The 21,845-nt window shown below is 38.5% G+C and overlaps 1 protein-coding gene across 1 annotated transcript in view; it reads right to left on the bottom strand.

The window, feature by feature from the left end:
• Positions 1-21,845, bottom strand: part of ANKFN1 (ankyrin repeat and fibronectin type III domain containing 1) — a gene marked incomplete at its 3' end in the record, with an annotated part of 139,010 nt that overhangs the window by 52,652 nt on the left and 64,513 nt on the right. Inside the window, exons 5-10 of the mRNA XM_079904546.1 lie at positions 17,655-17,752; positions 14,559-14,649; positions 9,043-9,150; positions 1,754-1,853; positions 1,328-1,460; positions 734-850 (exon numbers count right to left, since the gene is read on the bottom strand). Of these exons, the coding sequence (XP_079760672.1) occupies positions 734-850; positions 1,328-1,460; positions 1,754-1,853; positions 9,043-9,150; positions 14,559-14,649; positions 17,655-17,752 (647 nt within the window). The remainder of the gene's footprint in view (positions 1-733; positions 851-1,327; positions 1,461-1,753; positions 1,854-9,042; positions 9,151-14,558; positions 14,650-17,654; positions 17,753-21,845) is intronic.

The following is a 21,845-nucleotide window of genomic DNA, read 5'->3' as shown; positions in this document are numbered from 1 at the left end:
GATCAAGGCTTATCGATATCTTAAAGGGCCCAGTTCTATGTTGCAGATGTTTTTTTGTGCTAAGAAGCACGAATTCAGATATCAAAACAAAACAAAACCAAAAACAATGAAAGGGAAACCCAGAAGAGACTGGTTAGAGTTCAATATCATTTCTAGGAGGGGCTCTGGAACCTACAAAGATTCTTGCAGGGCTTGGGGACCTGATCTGATTGGGTTAATAGTACAGAAGGATTAAATTCAGAATTAAAGGTAAGCTTTTAAGTTTTTTTTTTTTTAAATTATCAAAAATGTATGCAAATGCCTTTGCATCATTGATGCCATAAGCATCAAGCCAAGAAACTCCTTAAAATATCTGGGGGTCTCTTTGTCTATCTCCGTATACTCATAGATGCACAGGATGCCAGAGCATCAAGAGGTCTTCAAGGGAGCTAGTCAACCTCTTATTTTGCAAGTGATGAAACTCAGACCCAGAAAGGAGAAATGAGTTGACCGATTAACATCAAATCCAGAATTCAAGTCTCTTTACTCCTTGTTCCCACCTAGACTCTTCAGGTTAGACCCCTGTTCCTCCTTCCAGGAGACTGCCAGAAGCACAGGTTCCCTACAAAGGCAGGTGTGCAGCTCAAACTGTCCAAGAAGACTTCATATATCCTTTCCAGGTAGGATTGGTAACTGAACTGCCGTGTTTTTCTTAAATTTCCTTGGAGGTCTGGGTTGAACCCTGGCCCCTCACCTGTAACTGGGCTGTTGCTGCAAGCATCTTCTGCCGAGTTTGTAGTACTGTGGACGAGGACATCGAGATAGGTGTGCTTTGCCTCAGCCACCTTATATCTTCCCACATACAAGACAGCTGCAAAAGAAGTCACGAAGTCATATCATCGTCCAAGCCAGTACATGATTTAGGTCGTGGCATCAAAGCAACGTAGGGAGAAGGAAACCTGACCCTCGATGTTTGTTCTCCAGTCCATTTTCAGATGCATGCGAAACAACTTTTTGATCTCTGTCCAATTGGAAAAAGATCTGAATGTTAATGAAACCATCAGATTCACATTTTAGTCTTTGCCAAATGATCCCATAACTCAGAATCGTGGAGACACAATCTGACAGGATGGAAGCTTCTTTGCTTTGAAAATGTAGTGTAGATACTATTTTGGCATTCTTAACGACATAGGGCAAATCAGGGCTGAAAGAGACCTTTGAGATAATTTACTCCCACCCCAACATTTTGGTCACTGGAGACCCCTCAACCCCTCAACTAAAGTTTCAGAGATTTATGCACAGACTGTTGGTGCAAAGTGGGGAAGAATAAAATTAGAACTCAGGATACCTTTGTGAACCACAGAAAATCTTGTGCAATGGAACTGGTGTGAGAGTCATCTATTTCAGCAATCGGTATTTGATCTTCATTGGTGACTAACATATTGTCTTTGTAATAAAATATAACAGCTATGTAGAGTCCCCTAAAAAGAAAAAGCAAAATAAAAATTGTCCTCAATCATCTTCTCCTCCAAGCCTGGATCATGGAAAAAATATTTTTGGACATGATAAAAGGTAATTTAAAATATACCTATGAGCATATTCTTAAATACAACAAATTTCTTGGCTATCTTGTCCAAATTTTCAGAAGAAAAGTGAATTTTGTATTGTCTTAATAATAAAAAAAAAAGAAATTTCTACCAAGTTTCCACTCAGAACCCAAAGCAGCAGATTCCTGAGAAGCTAAGACTTCCTGGAAAAACTACATAGGACCCACCGTTTCAAGGTCTTCACAAACTTGTTTGAGGAATGGAATAGGTGTTTCAGGCTCCTAGAGACTGACTGCTTGCGGCCCGTGGTTTGTAATTTTGAACTTTCTGGAACACAGAAAAAAAAAATACAGTGTAAATTCCACTGGAAGAACAACACTCTCAGTGCCTTCTTCCCACCGTTTTGCCTTTCTGTCTCCTGTCCCTTCAGTGTCACTTATACTCAGTTTCATGTAGGGATTCAACTCATTCATTCCGTCAAGATGCTTTTGTATCTTGAGATGCCAGTAGTTAATTAATGAACAGTTCCTCAAAACTGTTGGAAATGAGTAACATTTATAACTCCAGGTGAAGTCACTTAGGTGTTTTGTTTATATTCTCCTTATTTATTAGGAGGTGGGATATGAAGACACGAGATCAACTTTTGTCCCCAGCTCCCATTGCCTTTTAATAGTCACATACTTCTCAATGTTGGCAAAGCTCTTCTTGTTAGTCTGCATATTCCATTAAATTTTTTTTTCATTATAAAATTAATATAGGCACATTGCAGGAAGTCTGGAGCATAGAAAAAAAGAACAAAATCCCACACATATCATCCTGCCACGTTAGTAGAACCACTGCTAGCATTCTGGGGTAGTTTTTTTCCAGTGTGTATGTTGGCTTACAAAAATAGTTGTAGGCATAGGTATGATTATGCTTGTTATTCGGAAGAAGAAACTGAGACAGAGAGGTTAAGTGGATTGTCCAAGATAAAAAAGGCAGTACCCAGAAAAACAAGCATTTGTTCACTGAATAAATATTTATTGGTACACTACTATATGTTAGGTTCTATGGTTACAGTGATGAACAAATCATCCATTGCTTCTGTTTAGCTCTTTTATTTACAGCTGGAGCTCTCACTGATAAAAGTAGTAGATTTCCTGTAGCAGTCTTTGCAAACTGTGCTCCCTAGAGCTGAACTAGATGATCACTGATTTAATTCTCATCTTAAATGTAATTAATGAAGGGAAGCTGAGGTTATTGGGGTCATCACCAGACTCCTGACAGACGTGTTACTGGGGATGAGAACGTGGTCCATATCACTGCTGTTAGACATGGAAACCTGGGTGGATGGCCCATGCCTGAGGCCCAGTGTGGCTCTGCCCGTGATCCTATAGGAGCAGTTGGGAATGAGCTGATTGACAAAAGCATTCATGCCAGCTTCAAGCTTGTGTTGGTAATGGTTATTCCTGGCAGAACAAAGCAAAAGCATTTTTTTCTAACTTGAACATGTATTTTGCTGGTTATATTCTACTTGAAAATAATGCTGCTGGGACTTCTGATTAAAGGCAGCATATTGAACTTATTTATCACATACTACTCTCTCCCAAAATCTTACTAAAAGCAGAGTAAAGAGATTTAAAAAAGAGGAAGTGACGTAAATCTGTCAAGACAAAGAGATGGGAAAGGAGACAAAAGCACGTGAATTTTGGTAGCTAGAAAGCAGATGGACAGATGGATTTAGCAGACCTGAGAAAGCTGAGAAGTAACCTGACTCACCCATGGGCACCGTATACTGCTGGAAGAGTGGTGAATGTGGAGCTAAAATCAGGGTGTTTTGTTGAAATCTGTTTAAAAAGTAGTTAGACTTCTAAATATCCTCTCCTACCCTTTCCCCACTCTGGAAGAAAGCTAGTAGCATATTCTCTGGAAAGCATAAAAACAGAGATCTTTAGAGTGAAAGATATGGTGTATGGTTAAAAAATAGAGGGAGGGAGTGGTATGTACTCAAAACAGGTGGATTAAATGAAAGTTGCCATACAGAGTATTTCCCCACTGGACTCTCGGAACAGTGGTACTCAAATTTATATTCTCCAGGCAGAACACTGGAAGAAGCATCTCTGGAGACTCTGATTAGCGTAAGAGTACACCTAAAGATTCTGACATTGGCTTTACTGCTTTCCTAAAGATAAGGCCATGCCAGATCACCCTACAGTGATCTGTGTAACTAAGGAGCCCTATCCATGTGCTCAGAGCTTCCCAACAGCTATTGAGTTCTCTTCTCTTAAATCTGAGTACACATCCAAGGATCACTAGGCAGTTTGAAAAGCATGTCACAGAAAAAACACAGGCCAAAACCAAACAAAAGCAATTTAGAGGGGAGACCATGTTGAGAGAAGAAAACATAAAATGAAACAAAGCCTGTCATTAATAGCCTGAGAGACAAGCAAAGACATTGCATCCTTGTAAAAAAGATAAAGGTCTGTAAGAGAAATATTCAGAGAACAATAGACCCACCGTTTCAAGGTCTTCACAAACTTGTTTGAGGAATGGAATGGAATTTTAATGGAAATTAAAAATATGTTATCAAAGTCTGAAAAACCAAATAGAAAATAAAATTGGGGAAATCTGCAAGAAAGTGGAGCAAAGAGACATGAGGATGGAGAGTAGGAGGGGCGGGGGTGGAAAACCTAAAGGGCTAGTCCATGAGGTTCAGTATCTGAATAAGAGTTCTCATAGGAGAGAGCAGAGCAAAAGGAGGGGAAGAAATAATTTAAAAAATAATTTAAGAAAATACCCCATACTTGAAGGCGCTAAGTTTCTGTATTGAAAGAGCTTGCCAAAAGTGCAGCACAACAGACAAAAATAGAGCCACATGAAGGTACATAACAGTGCAGTTTTAGAATACTGAAGGTGGAAAGAAAACTTAAAACCTTCCAGGGTAGGAAAAAGTAGATTTCATATAAAACTTCTGGAATCGGAATGGTATCAGACTTTTCAGCACTGAAAGCTTGAAGGCAATGAAGCAACACCTTCAAAATATGAAGGAACATTATTTCAGTTGGGAATACTATACTTATCTACTTCTATACTTATTTATCCTAAATAAATATTAAATAGAATAAATACATCTTAAGACACTTAATGTATCCAAAAATTAGCTCCCAAGTGTTCTGACAGGAAGCTACTAGAGGAAAGGCTCCCACCAATGGCAGACAAACCCCAGAAAAAGGAGGAGATGGTAAACAAAAAAGAAGAAATCCAGTATTGGAGAGTGGCAAGAAGAGTGCTCAACGTGGTGGTGAAAGGAGATCCTAGGGTGCCAGTAAGTAACAGACATAGAGGCAGCCAGTAACCAGGCTAGATTGGAGCAGGTCAGAGGGCTCTATGAGAAGTTTCTTTAAGAAGATGCCATTTGAAACAATACTTATGTATCTGATTGTATTGAGAGAAAATTGAGAGAACTGGAGAATAGCTTGGGGATTAATTGGTTATAAGCACATGGAAAAATAAAAAAACATAATAAAAGTTGATTATTATCTACAGAGGAAACAAGTTATCCAGGAAAGGAAAATAATCATAAAATTTATATGATCATTATAATGTTAGCAATAAATATTGATCTTATTAAATGACTATATTAGGAGAATGAGGGAGTAGGAATTACATATACGTAGAAGAGGGTGGAGGGATAAAAAAGAAATAATCATCTTCCTTAGTGAGATAATAACTATATATATATATTTAACATACAAATCATTTTAATGAAGGACCAATTCTACTTTGTATATTTTTTAAAAAATCAAGAATTAGCAATATAAGCCTGTTATTTAGAGATATGGAGAAAATATCAAAATAATTGAGCCTCTAGGGAAGAGAAAATGGAGGATGGGAGAAATTGTTTTTTCATTCATAATAAAGTTCTTCGTAGTGCTTTACTTATTTTAAGTAATTCAGTCCTCAGATGGCCGACAGGTTTATATAATTCTTATCTGCATTTTACAGGTGAGCAAAGCGAGGTATAGAGAAGCTGGCAACTTGCTTAAGGTCATGCAGATTTGTAAATGTCTAGCCTGTATTTGAACCCACATAATCTGGCTTCAGAGTATAGTCACATATAACTTAAATAAAAATGAAAACTAAACTAAAAAAATTAGACTAAAAAAAAGAGAAAAATGAGAAATGCTACTACCAGTTGGGAAAGGGGCCCATGAAAATGTCCAGTATTTCAGGTCTCCTCCAGTTTGGGCACATGGTACAATACAGTTGTACTTTTGGAGCTCTTGTGGTTGGGTTGGGGCCATGTGACCAGTTTTATCAATGAATTTTGAGTGTAAATGATAAAGTCTTGTCCACATGACACCTTCAAGAGTCTCTTTTCCTTTTCCCATGGGTGCTGAAATATATTTCCAGAAAGAGGATCATGACAAGACAGAAGGACAGCCAGCCCTCAGGCAACCGGTGGTAGACCTATAGCATGTGGGAGAAATAAATATTTGGGGGGGTCATGTGGATACTACAGCATGATATAGCCTATCTTGACTGATACAAGGTCTAAACTCAGGTTTTCCTAAGAACCACTGTGGCTTCTATTCTGTCTCTGCTTAGTTCAGGGCTCTGGAGCAATGGTTAGTTTTCTGGACTCTGAATGAAGCAGATCTTTAGCTTTTAAGTGCTTGGAGCATAGAGAGCTTATGTTATTCATACTGGTATGTCTCGCACCTAACACATAGGAGACAGTGTTTCAATTAATGTTTGCCAGTTGAAAAATTGGATGATAATTGAAATTCACTCCTGTAGGGGACTGCTTTAGTGAACACAGTTGACTTCTTTATAATTCATTATGTATGTCAGGGCATCAACCCTGTGGACAATAAAGGCCACTCAACATCTCCATTGAATTTCCGTCCCAGTACTGAAGATGCGAATTAGCTGTGGCCAGTTTTTTAGCCAAAAATAGAGAAATTAATGTGGGTTTTGGTATCTCCCATGCAGGGCTTTGGTAGGAGAAGGGATGTTTTATTATTAGTTCTGCATTTAGAATATGCTGTGTATCTATTGAGTACTCCAGGCTCATTACAATGGAGTCAGTGATTATACTTTAATTCTAGGACATATAAAATGCTGAGGATGAGAGCATCTCATTCTTCATTTGGAAGAACAATGAAAAAAAATAAGCTACAGTTTGTAAAGTGCCTACTCATGCCAGATGAGTTTAATACATTATCTAATTTAATTCTTGTAACAGTCCTGAAAGATACATATTATTATGGTTGTTTTTTTCTGATAGGGAAGCTACGGCTCAGATAAGTTAAATGCTTTTCTTAAGTACACACAGTAAGTGGGTGAACTGGGGTTTGAAGTAATTGTTTTTTCTAATTATAAAATTTGTAAACCACGTAGTATCAATATAGTTTATTTTAAATAACAATTTTGTAGTTTTCTGTATGCAGTACCTAATTATCCTTAATTTATCCTTTTAGATTTAGAGAGATTTATGTTGTATCATCTCGGAAGGTCATTTCTCTTATCCTGGCATATTATAGGTCAGTGTTCCCCAAAGTTTGTGGCTTGGAACACTAATTCTGTAAAAAATGTTTTACAGTGGCCAGGTAAGTTTGGAAAATGCTTGCTTAACCAAATTCAAAATTTCTTTTTATTAGAGTCTTTAATATTTTAATGTCTATTTTACATTTCCAAGAGAGGGATATATAATGTAACAATATCCAAATATACTTGACTAGAGACCCTTTTCCAGCTGAGCATCTTATAGAACCACTCTTATGTGGAACACACTTTGAGTACTGTTTAAATATACATTTCAATATAAAAATATTCCTCCCTTTTGGGAAGTTCTACCTTATGCCTTACTTAAAGCTTTCTTGATACTGTGTGTATATTTACATCCCTGTGGGGTGAAAATAGGTACATGATAAAAGTTGGATGGAAACCATAGAAATAATTGGGCTGTCTAGACAATCATTTCTTGATTATTGGAATGTAATCCAGTAGTAATGGGGAGAACATCTAAATCCTCAGATAATATAAAAAATAATCCCTCATTCTCATGAGTAGTTTTAGCTTTCCCCCTCTGATAAAGACCAAACACAAAGTGGCTTATGAATTGCAGAGAATAATCTATCCAATTGCTTCATTATTTTAGCCTGCCATGCAGGAACTAATGGGCAGGGAAATGATGGAGAGGCAGAAGAAGAGAAAGGAGCCTAGATAACGCCTGTCTTGGTTAAATGGGCCCTGGATAACTGAGAACTGAGTGTACTTTGGTCGGTGTGGAATGTTGAAGGCCCTAGTCTGGGTAAAGTTTTCCTAGAGATCCGAGAATGAAATCCCACTTGGGTTTCCTTCTTAAGCCTCTTCCATGCATATTTACATCTCCTAATGAACCAACCACTCATTAGAACATTATTTTCTTGCAAACAGTTGCCCTCATTTCTAGCTATAGCCAACATTTCTGAAGGGCTCTGTTGTCATAGCTATACAGCAACTGGGAACAACTTTTTGCTAATGCTAAGTATGATTTCTTTATACCTAGTCAAAACTCATTTAGCATTTCTTAGTCTCAACCATAGATTATTAACCTAGCTGGGCCTGCAGTGCCCTGAATCTAGAGAGTACAATGCAGTTAGAGATGTGATGGGTGAAGGAGCATGGAAAATGAAAACTTTATGGAAATTTAATTCTCCAAATAAAACTAAGTGCCTGCTCCACGAATCATTACACAGATCAGAAACCTGACCCTGTCCCATTTGAACAGCCCAAGTAGAAAATAATCTTTTTAAAGCTTCTCAGAGACTTTCTGGGTGTCGTTGGCTAGGTCTAGAGAACTTATGCTCTGCTTCCTCTTGAGCAGTAGTATAGGGGAAAATTAAAAGCCAGTGCCCTGTCCTGATGTAAGGGTGGGAGACAAAAACGAGGTGTGGCAGGAAGACTGGCTTGGAGACAGAAAACCTACGTTGGTATCTTGATTCTGTCTCTTCTTGGCATTGTGACCTTGGTCAAGTCACTTAGCCTCAGTGATAATTGCCAAAATGAGGATTGAAAAAGAGATATTGGATGTGAATTGTATGTAAATTTTATAATAAATGTACACAGAAGTTTAATATTATTGTTGCTTTTATAATTGGTTGTGCTTCCTCAGGGATGTTCACAGAATTTTTGTTGCAGGTGAAAAGTTTGAGCGTGAATATCCCGAAGACTCAGCACACTGAGAAGTTTTGTGAAGGTACAATTTAAAGGGAAGGGAACTAACGGCAGCTGCAATTTTTCCTGTGCTTGTTTTCAAACTGTTCCTATGGAGTGAGGGTGCAAAAGAAAGAGGAAGGGAAGGAAGGGAGAGGGAAGTCTCTTCTGAAGGGTTAAAGTAAGATAGTGCTGTAAAGTGATTCCAGATGTACAAATATTAATATCTCTCTCCCTCCCTGATGAATGAGAAGGTATGACCCAGTTAGGAAACTGCTAAAATTACCGGCGCCACCGAGACCTCAGTCGATGGCCCAGCACAGATTTTTATCCTTACCCCGGCAACTATAATGCTGATGAAGGGCTCGGACCTGCTGCAGCAGACCTTCCAAAACTTCACTCTGTCCCTTGTGTCTAGGCGCTCTGTCGTCACAGTCTTTCCAGTCTATTGAACAAAAGAAACAAACAGAGTAAAATTTTCAAGTAGGCGAGGCCTCTTGCCTGCACTGCCTCGGGAGCTGAGTTTTGCTCATACGACCCACAGACTGTGTGAATGAGCACCCAGTACTTGCACAACTAGCAGGCATTACCAAGGGTTTGGAAGCTGCCATTTTTCAGGCCCTGTGCAAAACAGCAATTGTGGTTGGTTTCTCGAGTTGGGCAGTTTTAAGGCAAGAGAAAATGGTAATTGAAAGCCAAAAGAAAATAGAGAATTTGGGAGTCCAATTTCCCCTCCCCCAGCTCCTTACCCTCCTTTTCAGCGTCTGTGTCCTAATCAGTTCCCTGTCACCTCTCCACTCAGCACCCCAAGTCGCCACTGGATTTTCACAGTAGGAAAGAAAGGGGTGGGAATGTGCAGACTAGATGAAATCCACGGTCCCAATGCTTTTATTGTAGGTTTGACACTTTTGGCCAAATTGACATTTCTTTCCAAGGAAAGAGCCCATGTCAGATGCCAAGAAATGGAAATCTACATTTTGCTCTAATGAATGTCTGCTTTGGTTAGCTGGCACAGCAACTCCTGCACATACTCCGAGCCACCAACCACCCTGTCTGCTCAGTCTCTAAATATACAGTATTAGCTTACATGGCAAATTTAAATTGCAATACCCACTGAGATTTTTCTCCCCCTTCTATTTTCATTCCATTTGGCTATAATGATATCAAGAGTAATAACCCGTATGGGACTAATGTCAAGATTATAATTCTGCTGTCTCCAACTCTAGATTTTTTTTTCGGCAGGTCAGTCATTTCATAGTCCATCCCTATTCTCTTTCCCCTGGTTTTACTTTCTGGATCTTTCAAAAGCAACAACTTTAAGTGCTTCTTGGTTGAAATGCTTTCTCTAAAATTGCTAGACATTCTTTTCGAGAAAAGCCCGTTAGTTCACAAGTATATTTGAGGCTTAAATTCTAATCGAACAAGTTTCAAATTCCCTCCACCTAGAGTGATTTTAAAATATGGAGTCTCCCTTGTTTAGAAACTTAAGCAGATGCCATGACAGTTAAAGTTAGGTAAAAGCATTCCACATTGGTCCATCCAAGGCCGAGTAGGACAACATAGTTAGAAAGAATGCAGGTTCTGGAGTCAGATAAACCTGGGTTTGAGCCCTGGTTCTTCTGATTCCTAGCTCAGTGTCTGTAAAACAAATTACTTATACTGACAGGGCCTCTACTCCGTAGTATGAAAAAGGAGTATAGTACCTATCTTGCAGGATTTTTGTGAGGATTAGATGAGAGGTACATTAGCTATCCAGTGCAATGTTATGTGGAAAGCCTTACGTAGATAATAACTTAAAAAGAAGGGAAGTCATTGTTGGAAAGTTAACTTCCTGAGTGGTGAGTATGGAAACATCATTTCTTAACCTTAGCAGATAATTCCCTTTGAAGAGGAAGGCCTCAGAGATTTTCTAATTCCTCCTCCTTCCCACCTTCCCCCATGTACCCTTCTTCATTTTACCTCTTAGAAGACTGAGGCCCAGAGATAACCATTCCAGTTCTAAATTTTTCAGCTTGGTGGTGATGGTGGCATAGCCAGGACTATAACATAGTCTCACGACCCTCCGTATAGTGCTCATTTCCTTATACCATGGACATGTTTTTGTTTTTGTTTTCTTTTGAGAAGGAGGGTCAGAGTTTGGTTGGAGTCTGTGTGGTGTGGCTTAGTTGTGGTCAACTCTGGAGACAGGGAATTGGCATAGGTGCTTTCTGTGGACTCTGTTCTTTGTTGGCAGAAACTGTGACTTAATTTCTCTTTGCTTCAGGTTTTTTCTCTGTAAAGTGAGCTTTTGAGTCTCTTTTTAGGTTATTTGTGGTTTCAAAGAAATACTGTAAGTAAAGCACCATTCTGGGCACATTGGAGATGCTCATTAAATGTTGGTGAGGCACTGTGACTAGAAGCATGATGGTGTTCACGTAGGATGGGCTAGGAAAGATCTTTTACTGGGAAATTTGGAAATGTTTGAGGGAACGAACTCCAAGTGGCCCTTGGACTATCTATAGTTTCCCTGGTATCTGGACACAGTGAGAATAAACATTGCTCTCATGTATTCCCAGAGGCCGTTATGAGTTTGTTTCCTTAGTTGGATGAATGTATCTGAAGTACTCAGATAAGATGAGCAATGTTGTTGGCTTGAGTAAGACTCCTGGGGGACTGAATTACTATATGGCCCTGAACGTGCTAATACATTCTAATGAGTGTTAATGCTGCCATCAGTGCAGGGGGAGATGAAGTGGACCTGGCTCTTTCAGCTGAGGCCTATTACATCAGAGGTGAGCTTGAGCTGATGACTTTATGGTACATTAGAAAATTGCTAATGCTAAATTGCAGCCCGAGTGAGCACTGGACATGATGCCAAGGTTTTTGGAAAGAATGAGTCTTTCTCGTAGATGTTTGGAAGGTTCTGATGACTACATAAAATAGGAGACTTTAGGGATGAGGGAGAAAATTGAAAATATATTAAGAAATCAGGAGCCTGACAGGAATAAACTTAGTGTGGTAGGAAAAGAGCAGATCATGCCACATAATACTGTTCACTGTTCTGGTAACGAGACACTTGAATTGCAATGCAGTGCAGAGCTTACATTCACTGGTGATATCAGGGCTTTCCTGATCGTAACTCAGACAAGCCTGTCTGAGTCCTTTTCTCTTATTATGTACCATACCATATAACATAAGTCTATAAAAACACATTCAGGCCTTTTGTAAAAATACTTTAAAAAGTTTTATAGCTTATTGGAACATATTACCAAATTTCCAATTATTCTGTCATGTTAGAATACATTGTCTTCTAGTAAATATCTGAATACTGATATATGTTACATCACAATGTCATAGTCTGTTTATAAATAGAACCAGAGTGTTTTTATATTGTTCTTTCCAAGTGACATGGCATGTCTGCAGTGACTGTAATGACATGTTTGGATTTCAGTTCTTTGCCAGATACCCCTACTAATCAAATGTGCTGTTTTAGAAAGTGTTGCCATTTGCTACGTTAATTACCAAGTAATAAGTAACTCTTCCCAGACTTGGACAACTGTTCTTTTCATTCTGGAGAGAGCTCTTCAAATGGGCTCTGAGGGAGAGTGTCTGACTAGAACTTGAAGTTTATAGAACTGGGACATCTGGTGTTTATAAGTAAATACATCATACAGATCAGAATTTGCATGGGGTCTGCGTTTGGAGTGGGTTTCCCTCTGACCCACCTTCAGGTCTAATTTTTTTTTTTTTTTTTTTTTTGCTGTTCTATCCCTTCTATCCCTCCATCTCCAAAAATACATACTCTTTTTACCCCCGTAGAATGAGATGGGTTCCCTAAGTATCTTAATCTTCCAATATTCCCCGTATGTGTTTCTGGTAAGTCTTCAGTAAGAAAGATGTCCAAGTAAGACTGGAATAGTTAAATCATCAAATGCTAGGGGACTTAGGAGTCTTAGAGATGCCTGGTATTTGTGGTCCAAGGCTCTGTATGGCCTGATTTAGCTAGCTGAATCCACCAGAGGCAGTAGTCAGGAACGGTTGGCTGGCTTTTGGTCTGATTGTCTGCCTGATAGCAGGGCATTAGCTACCACAGCAGAGTCTTGACTAGTTCAGACTTGAATCCTGGCTCAGCCATGTTACCAAAGTTGTGACCCCAGGCAAGGCAACACCCTCTCTGAATCCTAATTTCCTTATTAATAGAGGAGGAGGACAGCATAGTGGTTAAGAGCAAGGAACATGGGGTTTGGACCTGACTTCAGTGCTGGCTAATTTTCTGTTGTTGGGCTGTATGTATGCGTGTATGTACCTCAATATTAATAGTTCCCTCATCAGTAAAATAATAAAAATCACCTCAATCTTCATAACAGACCTTAACAGGTCTGTTATGAAGATTGAGTTAATCTGTGTAAAGTTCTTAGATTAACATGCAGCATATAATGAGTTTTATCAATGTTAGCTCTGCTGTTGATGGTGATACAGATGATAATATGATGCTTAGCCACAAGATGGGAACAATGACTGTTGTCAGGATTAAGTGAGACACTGAATGTGAAAGCCCATAACATACCACCTGATTCATGGTTTTTCCTGGGCAAAGGGTTATTATAATACTTGAAAAATACAAAAATATATAAAATAGGAAACTAAAGAGCCCATAATCTCATAACCCAAATATCTGCTGTTAAATTTTAATAGTTATATGCAGACACCCCACCTAATTATAGTCAAACTCACAGTTTAAATGTTATATGAAAAAAATTATGATGTTTGTTTACATAAAACTTCTAAGAATTTCTTCTATACAATGGATCATTTCTTAAAACACCATTTTTAGGGGTTGCATTTTATTCTATAGTATGGATCTATAGATATCATACTTTATTTAACCGCAGAGTTAATATTGGATATTTGTTCTCCCCACCACACGTGATATTTCACTATATCAATATATTGCTGCAGTGCACATATTTGTTCATGATTGTGTGTCTGCATCTGTTTCTTTAGGTTAGATTCTTAGATGTATAATTATAGGGAAAAAGAAACGAATGTTCTTATAGCAGCTGATATAATATGGTGCATTGTGTTCCACAAAGGATGGAGCGGTTTGCACTTTCACAAGAAGTGTATGATACCATTTTAAATGATCCCATTAGTGAAGATTTTTAAAATAAAATATAATTCAGAACAATAGGTTCATTATGCAGAAAACTCTATCATGTAGTATGTCTGGAGATGTTCTTCTTGTTAATTAAATTTTCTGGTTAATAGAGAATTGCCAAATACACCAGACATAAATTATTAAGTTTAAGATAATTAGAAGGGGCTTTGCTGGGTTTTTCAGCCACCATAATAAATATTATAGATTTCTGTTTGTGGCAGAGTGTATCAGAGTGCCTGTTGATAAGAAAGCTTTTCTTCTGACAGAATGTAAGTAAGATTTGCTAGACTTTTGGTGAAGAAGGGGAGGTGAGGTCTAAAATGGACTGCGTGTACTCTGGGCCAGCCAGTCCTACTGTGCCATTTCAGTACATCTCCACAAAAGCCCTGTGAAGGGTATGATCGGACCCATTCTACAGATGTTGAATTGAGACTCAGAGACTTTAAGTAAATTTTGAAAGTCACACAGCTAATAAAAGGTATAATGGGTATCAAATTCAGTCTTGCTGGTTCCAAATTCCCTCTTCTTTCATTCCACTGAGTTGCTTCCCAGGGGAACATTTCTGCAGAGGAATCATTCATTATGTGGCCAGATGCTACTCTGAGAACATCTTATTAGTCCCAAGCAGTGGGGAGAGGGAATGGCAATGGCATCCTGAGGATGGAATTGGAGTTGGAGTCTGGCCAGGCTTGAGAGAGTTCACAGCCACCACCTACTAGAAGGAGAGGCACATGCTGGTGTCGTGGTCTGAGCAGGTCCCCATCCTTTCATGTTATAAGCCGAGACTTGAACAAAATACTGTTGGCCCTGCAAAGTATCGAAATAGAGAGAATGATGGGTTGGGAATTTTATTTAGTCAGTTTTACCCTAGAAGCTTTATTCTGTGTCTGATGAACTTGTTCATCCCACTACCCATACTTTAACTTTCTAGCTTTTCTTGACTATTATGTTTTTACATGATAATAAACATATTTGGGGTGCCCTCTTAGTTTCTTTGTGCTTTCTTTTTTCAAAATTGGAATATCATAGTTGCTTTTCCTGACCTTCCCCAAACCATTATACACCAATTTTTAAGTCATAGTTCTGTAAGGTTTACCAAAACCTGCAGTTTCTCACCCTTACCTCTTTTTCCTTATTCTCTCCTCCCCAGTGGCAACTACTATCACCTTTTTCTAGCTGATCAACTTGCTTTACAAGATCAACAAGTTGTAATGAACATCTTTTCAGATTAATAATTAGAGATCTGCTTCATTCTTTTAGTAGTTGTATAGTACTTCACTTTGGGTAAACACAGTCATTTATTTAACCAATCCCTCATTAGTGGACATTTAGATTGTTTCCACATTTTATGCTAAATAAATAATGCTGCAATAAATATCCTTTACTCAGTTATTCAGACATTTTAAAAATTAGTTCTTTGATGCTACTTCAGTTTTAAAACCATTATTAAGACAATGGTTTATATGCTTTAATGTTTTATGACATTAAGAATTAAGGAGTTGTGGCTGTATGGAGGCTCCTCAAAAACATAATAGACCTGCTGCCATGTGATCCAGCAATTCCACTCCTGGGTATTTATCCAAGGAAAACAAAACACCAATTTGAAAAGATATATGCACCCCAGTGTTCATAGCAGCATAATTTACAATAACCAAGGTATGGAAGCAAACTAAGTGTCCATTAACAGATGAATGGATAAAGAAGATGTGATTACACACACACACACACACACACACACAATGGATTATTACTCAGCCCTAAAAAAGAGTGAAATTTTGCCACTTGCAACAACATGGGTGGGCCTGGAGGGTTATTATGCTTAGTGAAATAAGTCAGACAAAGACAAATACTGTATGATATCACTTATATGTGGAGTCTGAAAAATAAAACAAACAAACTAGGGAATGTAACAAAAAAGAAACAGACTCAGGATGTAGAGAACAAACTAGTGGTGACCAGAGGGGAGGGGCAAGATAGTAGAAGAGAATTAAGAGGTACAAACTACCAGGTAAGAAATAAATAAGATACAAGGATATAATGTATAATACAGGGAATATAGCCAATATTTTCTAATAACTTTAAGTGGAGTATAATCTATAAAAATATTGGATTACTACATTCTACATCCAAAATTAATATAACATTATAAATAAACTATACTTCAATTTAAAAAAAGAATTAAGGAGTTGTTTTTTGTTTGCTTATAATATTTTAAAATGTTTTATGCTTTTATATTTTTGCTTTGAGGAATTTTTTTTTTCTGATGAACCCAAAGGGGTATTTTAGGAGTCAGCACTTGTTAAAGCATTGCTTGCAAAATTTGTAAAGTGGTGTTTGAAGTTAAAAAAAAATAGCAATCGTTGTAGAGCCTTTGCTAGGGATTTAATAGTATTGGCCCTACCATATCGTAAACTTGATTTTTATAACATTAAAAATGGGTTTCTAGGTACCTCAAGGATATGGGGATTCTCTGAAGTGTAAATCTACTTCTAGGCTTTTATGTGATTAGGATAGTGTCTGTGTTGCTCTCATTGGATGACCAACTGCAAAACCTTAATCCCTGTAAAAAATTAGTTCAAATATTAGAGAACCTCTCTATGGAGAGTTTTCCATTTTTATCACCATATCACTTTTTCTTTTAAGCAGCGGAAATTCCCTCGGGTTCTCTCTGCCCCTCTTCCATCATGTGAGCTATAGGGTTGGGAGTCAGATGACAATAGCATCTGTAGGGGCCACCCATTCAGGGGTTTGTTCGTTCTGCTAATCCACGGTTTTGGCCCCTGGTGTATATGTGTAAGTAAGACTAAAAGTTAAGATTCTGTGATGGTGACCCAACCACCAAGAATTCTATTAGAATAAGCTGGTTCAAACTTGAAGAGGTGCAACCTAACACAGATTTTTAATTCTGGGCTTCAGGATTATGCTTTACAGATAACTGTTTTAATTGACTAACCTTTTAGGAAAACAACAAGAAAATTCTCCTTCTACCTCTCACATATGAAGGTCCTAAGATATTAATTATTTGAATTGGATAAAAAGGTACAGGTTTAATTTAAGTTTACTTAAAATCTTTTTCAGTTGAAAAGATTTTGATGATCCACTTTTGTTGCATTTAATTGTTTGAGGAAATATAGGGTTTGTTCCAGTCCGGACTGATTTGTTAGGTGTTTTTATTTTCTGCATTTCATATGCTTATATGGTTTATAGTTCTATAAATAATTAACACTTAAGTTTAGATTGGTTAAACAAATAAGCACAGTCTGTTCCAGTTTTTCATTCACAGTTTAAATTGGTTCAGGTTACTGAGAAATGTAGTGCCACCACATATAGTTTCTTTTCTGTGAAAGCACATTTGGGCAGATTTTTTTTTTTTTTTTTTTTTTTTTTAATCAAGGGAAAAGGGTTTCTCTCAGGAAATTGTGTGACTCCAATTGATGACTGATCTCAACTGAGGCTGTGGGGATGAGGGTTAGATGAAGCTATTATTTTTACCATCAGACAGGGAGTCAGAATTGGATCTCATAGAGCCTTTGATCCCTCCCCAAAGATTAGACTGCGATCCAGAAAGCAGCAGCTTTCAAGGCTTGCATGAGGCCAGTCTTTTTCTGATCTCTGTAGAACATGGCAGCTTACAAAGTGGTTCATGCTGTCTGCTCACTCCTTTGTGGGGTTCAGATTATGGGTACCAGACATAGCACGCTTAACGAGTGGCAGTTGTTGCCAGAGGACTGGGCGTTGGCTGTTGCTGGGATGTGTGAATATCCCAGCACAAGCATCAGGGGTAGGGGAATGGGAAGTCTAATGGTGTTTACCATTGTGAGTCCTGTGATTGTGCATCTCAGGGTCTGCAGGTTTTCCATGATGATTTCTCCAGCCAAAGGACAAAAGTCTTTAGACATGCTCCATTCCACTGGATGGAAAGGGGAGGGGGGAAGAGGGGGAGGGAGGGAGGGAAAGAGAAAAAGAAAGAAAGAGAGAATAGTCATCTACCAAGAAGCATCATAGAAACTCTAGCATATAATCTCTCTCAAAAACAGTAAGTTTACCCTCCTTTCCCTGTATTGGCACATCTAACAATTCTCCTCGGCATAAGTCAGTTTCCAAGTTCACCATTATTTTTTAAAACAGAGGCGGGGAATAAAGTAATCATTCAACAGTGAATAATATACCTTAATGTGTATGTATGTATATATGTATATAGACACACGTGTGCAGGCACATTATATATAAAAGTTCATTGTATATAGAAGATGTTATTTACTTCATGTAAGAAGTGAAGGGCTCATTAGGATATTACCTTCTGTTTGTTCCCCACGTCTGGTTTCTGTTTCACCATTTTGCTGAGTGTGCTACTTTGAGCTCCCAGGGGCATTCTCATCCCAAATGAAGAAGCCTCCTTTCATTTCCTTCCACATAATTTGACTCCTTTTCCTTCTGGAATCACCTCTTCCTTTAGTGTGTCGTATGCTGCTCCCCTGGCTTTCATTCTCCTCCCTGATATTGCCTTCCAGGCTTTTTCATTAGGCTTCTTTTCAGCTGGAGAATTTGGGATTTGTGGCTGATCTCTTTGGTGGTCCCCACACACCTGACGTCCCCAGAGTGGGTGTTCATTCACAGTTAAATCTTAACACCCAAATTGTAACACCCCATTTTACTGTGAGACACGCTCTTTCATAACATTTTCCTCTGGTTGAAAAAACCGTGATCAGGAGAGAGAAATTGTACATCATCAGTAAAAAGGGTCTTAAGTGACCGTTTACACATGGCAGGATTTGAGGCAATCCTAAATGAAGCAGGAGCTTCCGTCACATGGAAGACAAGGCCTGCATGTTCTAAACCTCATGATGACAAGCTATAGGCCTTAAGATTTAAATTATATTCTCTATGACACTTAAATACTTCAAAATTAAGCCAAACCATCTCTAAATCCTGCTGTTCCCCTAGAGTCACACAATCCCTCTGTTCAGAGTTGCTGCCCCTGCCTCATCTGCTTCTCTTCATTATGCTCCTGGGAATCTAGCTTGCTATCCTCACTCTCTTGAAATTGCGCTCCTAAAATTCCTAGTGCTTTGATCATCCACAACAGCCTCTTCTTGGGAAGTCCTGCCACTTTGGCCTCCCCCCGTGTTTTGCAACCTTCTTTCCCCTTGGTTTCGGTTGCACCCTGTCTTCTGCTTCTTCTGCCTCCTGATTCCCTCTTTTCAGGCTCTCCCTGGTTCCTCCCTTTCTTTGTCCTTTGATGTGTTGTTCCTTGAGGGTTTGGCTCCTTTTTCATTCATGCTTGTCCCAGGTAGTGACCTTATCCACTTTTATGGCTCCAACAATGACTCTTAAAACTGTAATTCTAGGTTTAGCTTCTCTCTGGAGCTCTGACTTCTTTCTGTAAATTTCCACCTGAGTGTCCCCACTCCACTTGAGTGGAAGTACTCCATTAAGTACTTTTCCTTACCAAAATATGTTTCTCCTCTTTTTTTCTTAATTTTAGCTCATTTAGCACTGCCACACATCCAGTCAACCAACCCCAAAACTCAGTGCATCCTGCTTCCTCTTTTTCCCCAATTCCTCACAACCAGTTGATTACTAAACCCAGTAGGTTCTATTTTTAAATGTCTCCCAGAAATTTCCCTCTCCTCCTCACACTGAAGCTATTCTAGAGCAGACCCTTATAATCCTGAGCATGAACTCTGCAATTGATTTTTTTGTAGGCCTAATTGATAAACTCTAATTGATATTTCTGTTCATCTCCTTATCCTTATATACAATCTTCTTACTATAGCCCGAATTATAGTTTTAAAATGCAGATCTAATTGTTTAGTTTCTCCTCATAAAATCTTTTCATAGTGTCCAGTTGATTTCCAAAGTAAAGTTAAACCCTAACAAGGCATTCAAAGACCTTCATAATGTAGTCCCAGCCTTACTCTACTATCCTCATGTCCTGCCATTTCCCAAAGCAAAGTCCTTGTCACCTGTTTGTCATTCTGTGCATTTGTATGCCTCTGTCTTGTGTTCATCTTCCAACCTTTGCTTGTCAAAACCCTACTAATGCTCTGAATTCCTCAGGAATAATTGATTAAATACATCTTTTCTGTGTTCCCAAAGTCCTTAATTTATATAAAAACAAGATTTATTACACATATATTATGCTTCCTTTTCTCGTTAGATTGTGAGAAATTTGAGAATAAGAAAAGTGTTAGTCATTTCTTCCCTCTCTAGATCCACACTTGGATCTGTGTGCTTGGTGCACAGAAAACGCTTACTAAATATTGTACACATCAACTACATATATATTTGTTTTATTGTATGCATATACATATGTACACACACACATCCAGAATAGACTGCTTTTCCAACATGGAGATATTTTTCTTCCATGTGAATCTTCTCCTTCTCCAGACTCTTGCCCTTTGAAGTTCTTAGGCATATTGTAAAATCTAATTAGAATCAAATGATTAAGGTTGTATGTTTACTCTCAAATCAAGCCTATACCTTATTATAAATACATATTCTGAAACATATATATGTATGTATTTTAATATATGTGTTATATATATATAGGTATGTATGTATACTTCTTTCCCCAGTTGTTTTATTATGCCTATGAGCTACTAGCTCTTGAAAAAGCCAAGTTTCTTAAGGTCAAATTAGAGAGGGTTTGTAATCAGAGAATAGTGTTGCATATTATTTTAAGCTAAAGAAAAAAGAGCAGTCGTTGAGGGAATTATCACAAACAAAATGAAAATTAGTAGCACATGTGCAAGGACATCTAGAAAGAACAAAGAATATAGGAAAATTCTAGAAACAAAAATATCTTTGGTTGCCATTGAGACATGCATGGTTCACTGATGTGGTGAAGCCCCAAGCCCAAGACTGAGGATCAAGAGCTTCTGATTTCAGGCTAAGGATTCAGGGTACATCCCAAAAGAAGAGCTAGGGATTAGTGGGAACAAGACCAGATTATTTGAGAAATGATTAAAGAAAAGTTGCTCAAAGATGCAATCTTTAAAATTTCTGAAGAAACAACAATTTCTTTTTGAATGAAAGCTGTCATGTTCTATTTTTTTTTTTTTTTTTTTTTTTTGCGGTACGTGGGCCTCTCACTGCTGTGGCCTCTCCGTGCTGTGGCCTCTCCCGTTGCGGAGCACAGGCTCCGGACGCGCAGGCTTAGCGGCCGTGGCTCACGGGCCCAGCCGCTCCGCGGCATGCGGGATCCTCCTGGACCGGGGCACGAACCCGCCTGCATTGGCAGGCGGACTGTCAACCACTGCGCCACCAGGGAAGCCCCTGTCATGTTCTATTGAAATAGTTCTACAAAACATGTTTCAGGTGGAAAAGAGGGCCTGGCTTCTTCAAAAACAACAACAACAACAAAAACAAATAGAAGCAGGTTTGTAGGGAGGTGTGTTCTTCTTTAGGAGTTAATAGAAAGTTTTAACCATTTAAGTCTAATTAGATCTTATAATATGTCGAGGTTTCAAAGGGGGAAGGGTCTAGAGAAAGAGAAGATCTACATGGAAGGAAAAAAATTCTCCATGTTGGAATGGCCAGTCTATTCTGGGGCAACCTATAGTTTTTTCCCTCTGTGTACTTCCTTGGGTTGATGGACTCTTGACATAAAGAAAGGAGCTTCTGCTCACTTCTGGAAATAGAATGAGCCAGAATCACTTTGAGAGCCAACTGGGAATTCTAAGAAGGCAACTTAGCATGGTCTCTCTGGAAAGTTATGTGTAGGTAGTTTAAAGACTTAATATTAAAGCCATGAGAAAAATCACTTATAAGTCTGCTCTAAATCCCTGAAAGGTTGGAGCCATGTATATGAAGTTTAAAACTATAGAAGACTTACAGTTTTAAGATAAAGATCAGGGCAACTGTTTCTACTTAGGTCTGGGAAATAGAAGCAGGGTTCAATCATGCAGTGGCTCATAAGCAGTTGAACGTTAGTAAGAAAGGTACCAGACAAAACCTAGGTGTTAGTATTTCTTAAAAATTGGCTCTGGCTCAAACTG

The sequence above is a fragment of the Stenella coeruleoalba genome, assembly GCF_951394435.1.
Source record: "Stenella coeruleoalba genome assembly, chromosome: 19".
NCBI classification, from domain to species: domain Eukaryota; kingdom Metazoa; phylum Chordata; class Mammalia; order Artiodactyla; family Delphinidae; genus Stenella; species Stenella coeruleoalba.
The sequence above is the reverse complement of the archived record's forward strand: the minus strand, read 5'-3'. Positions and strand labels throughout refer to the sequence as shown.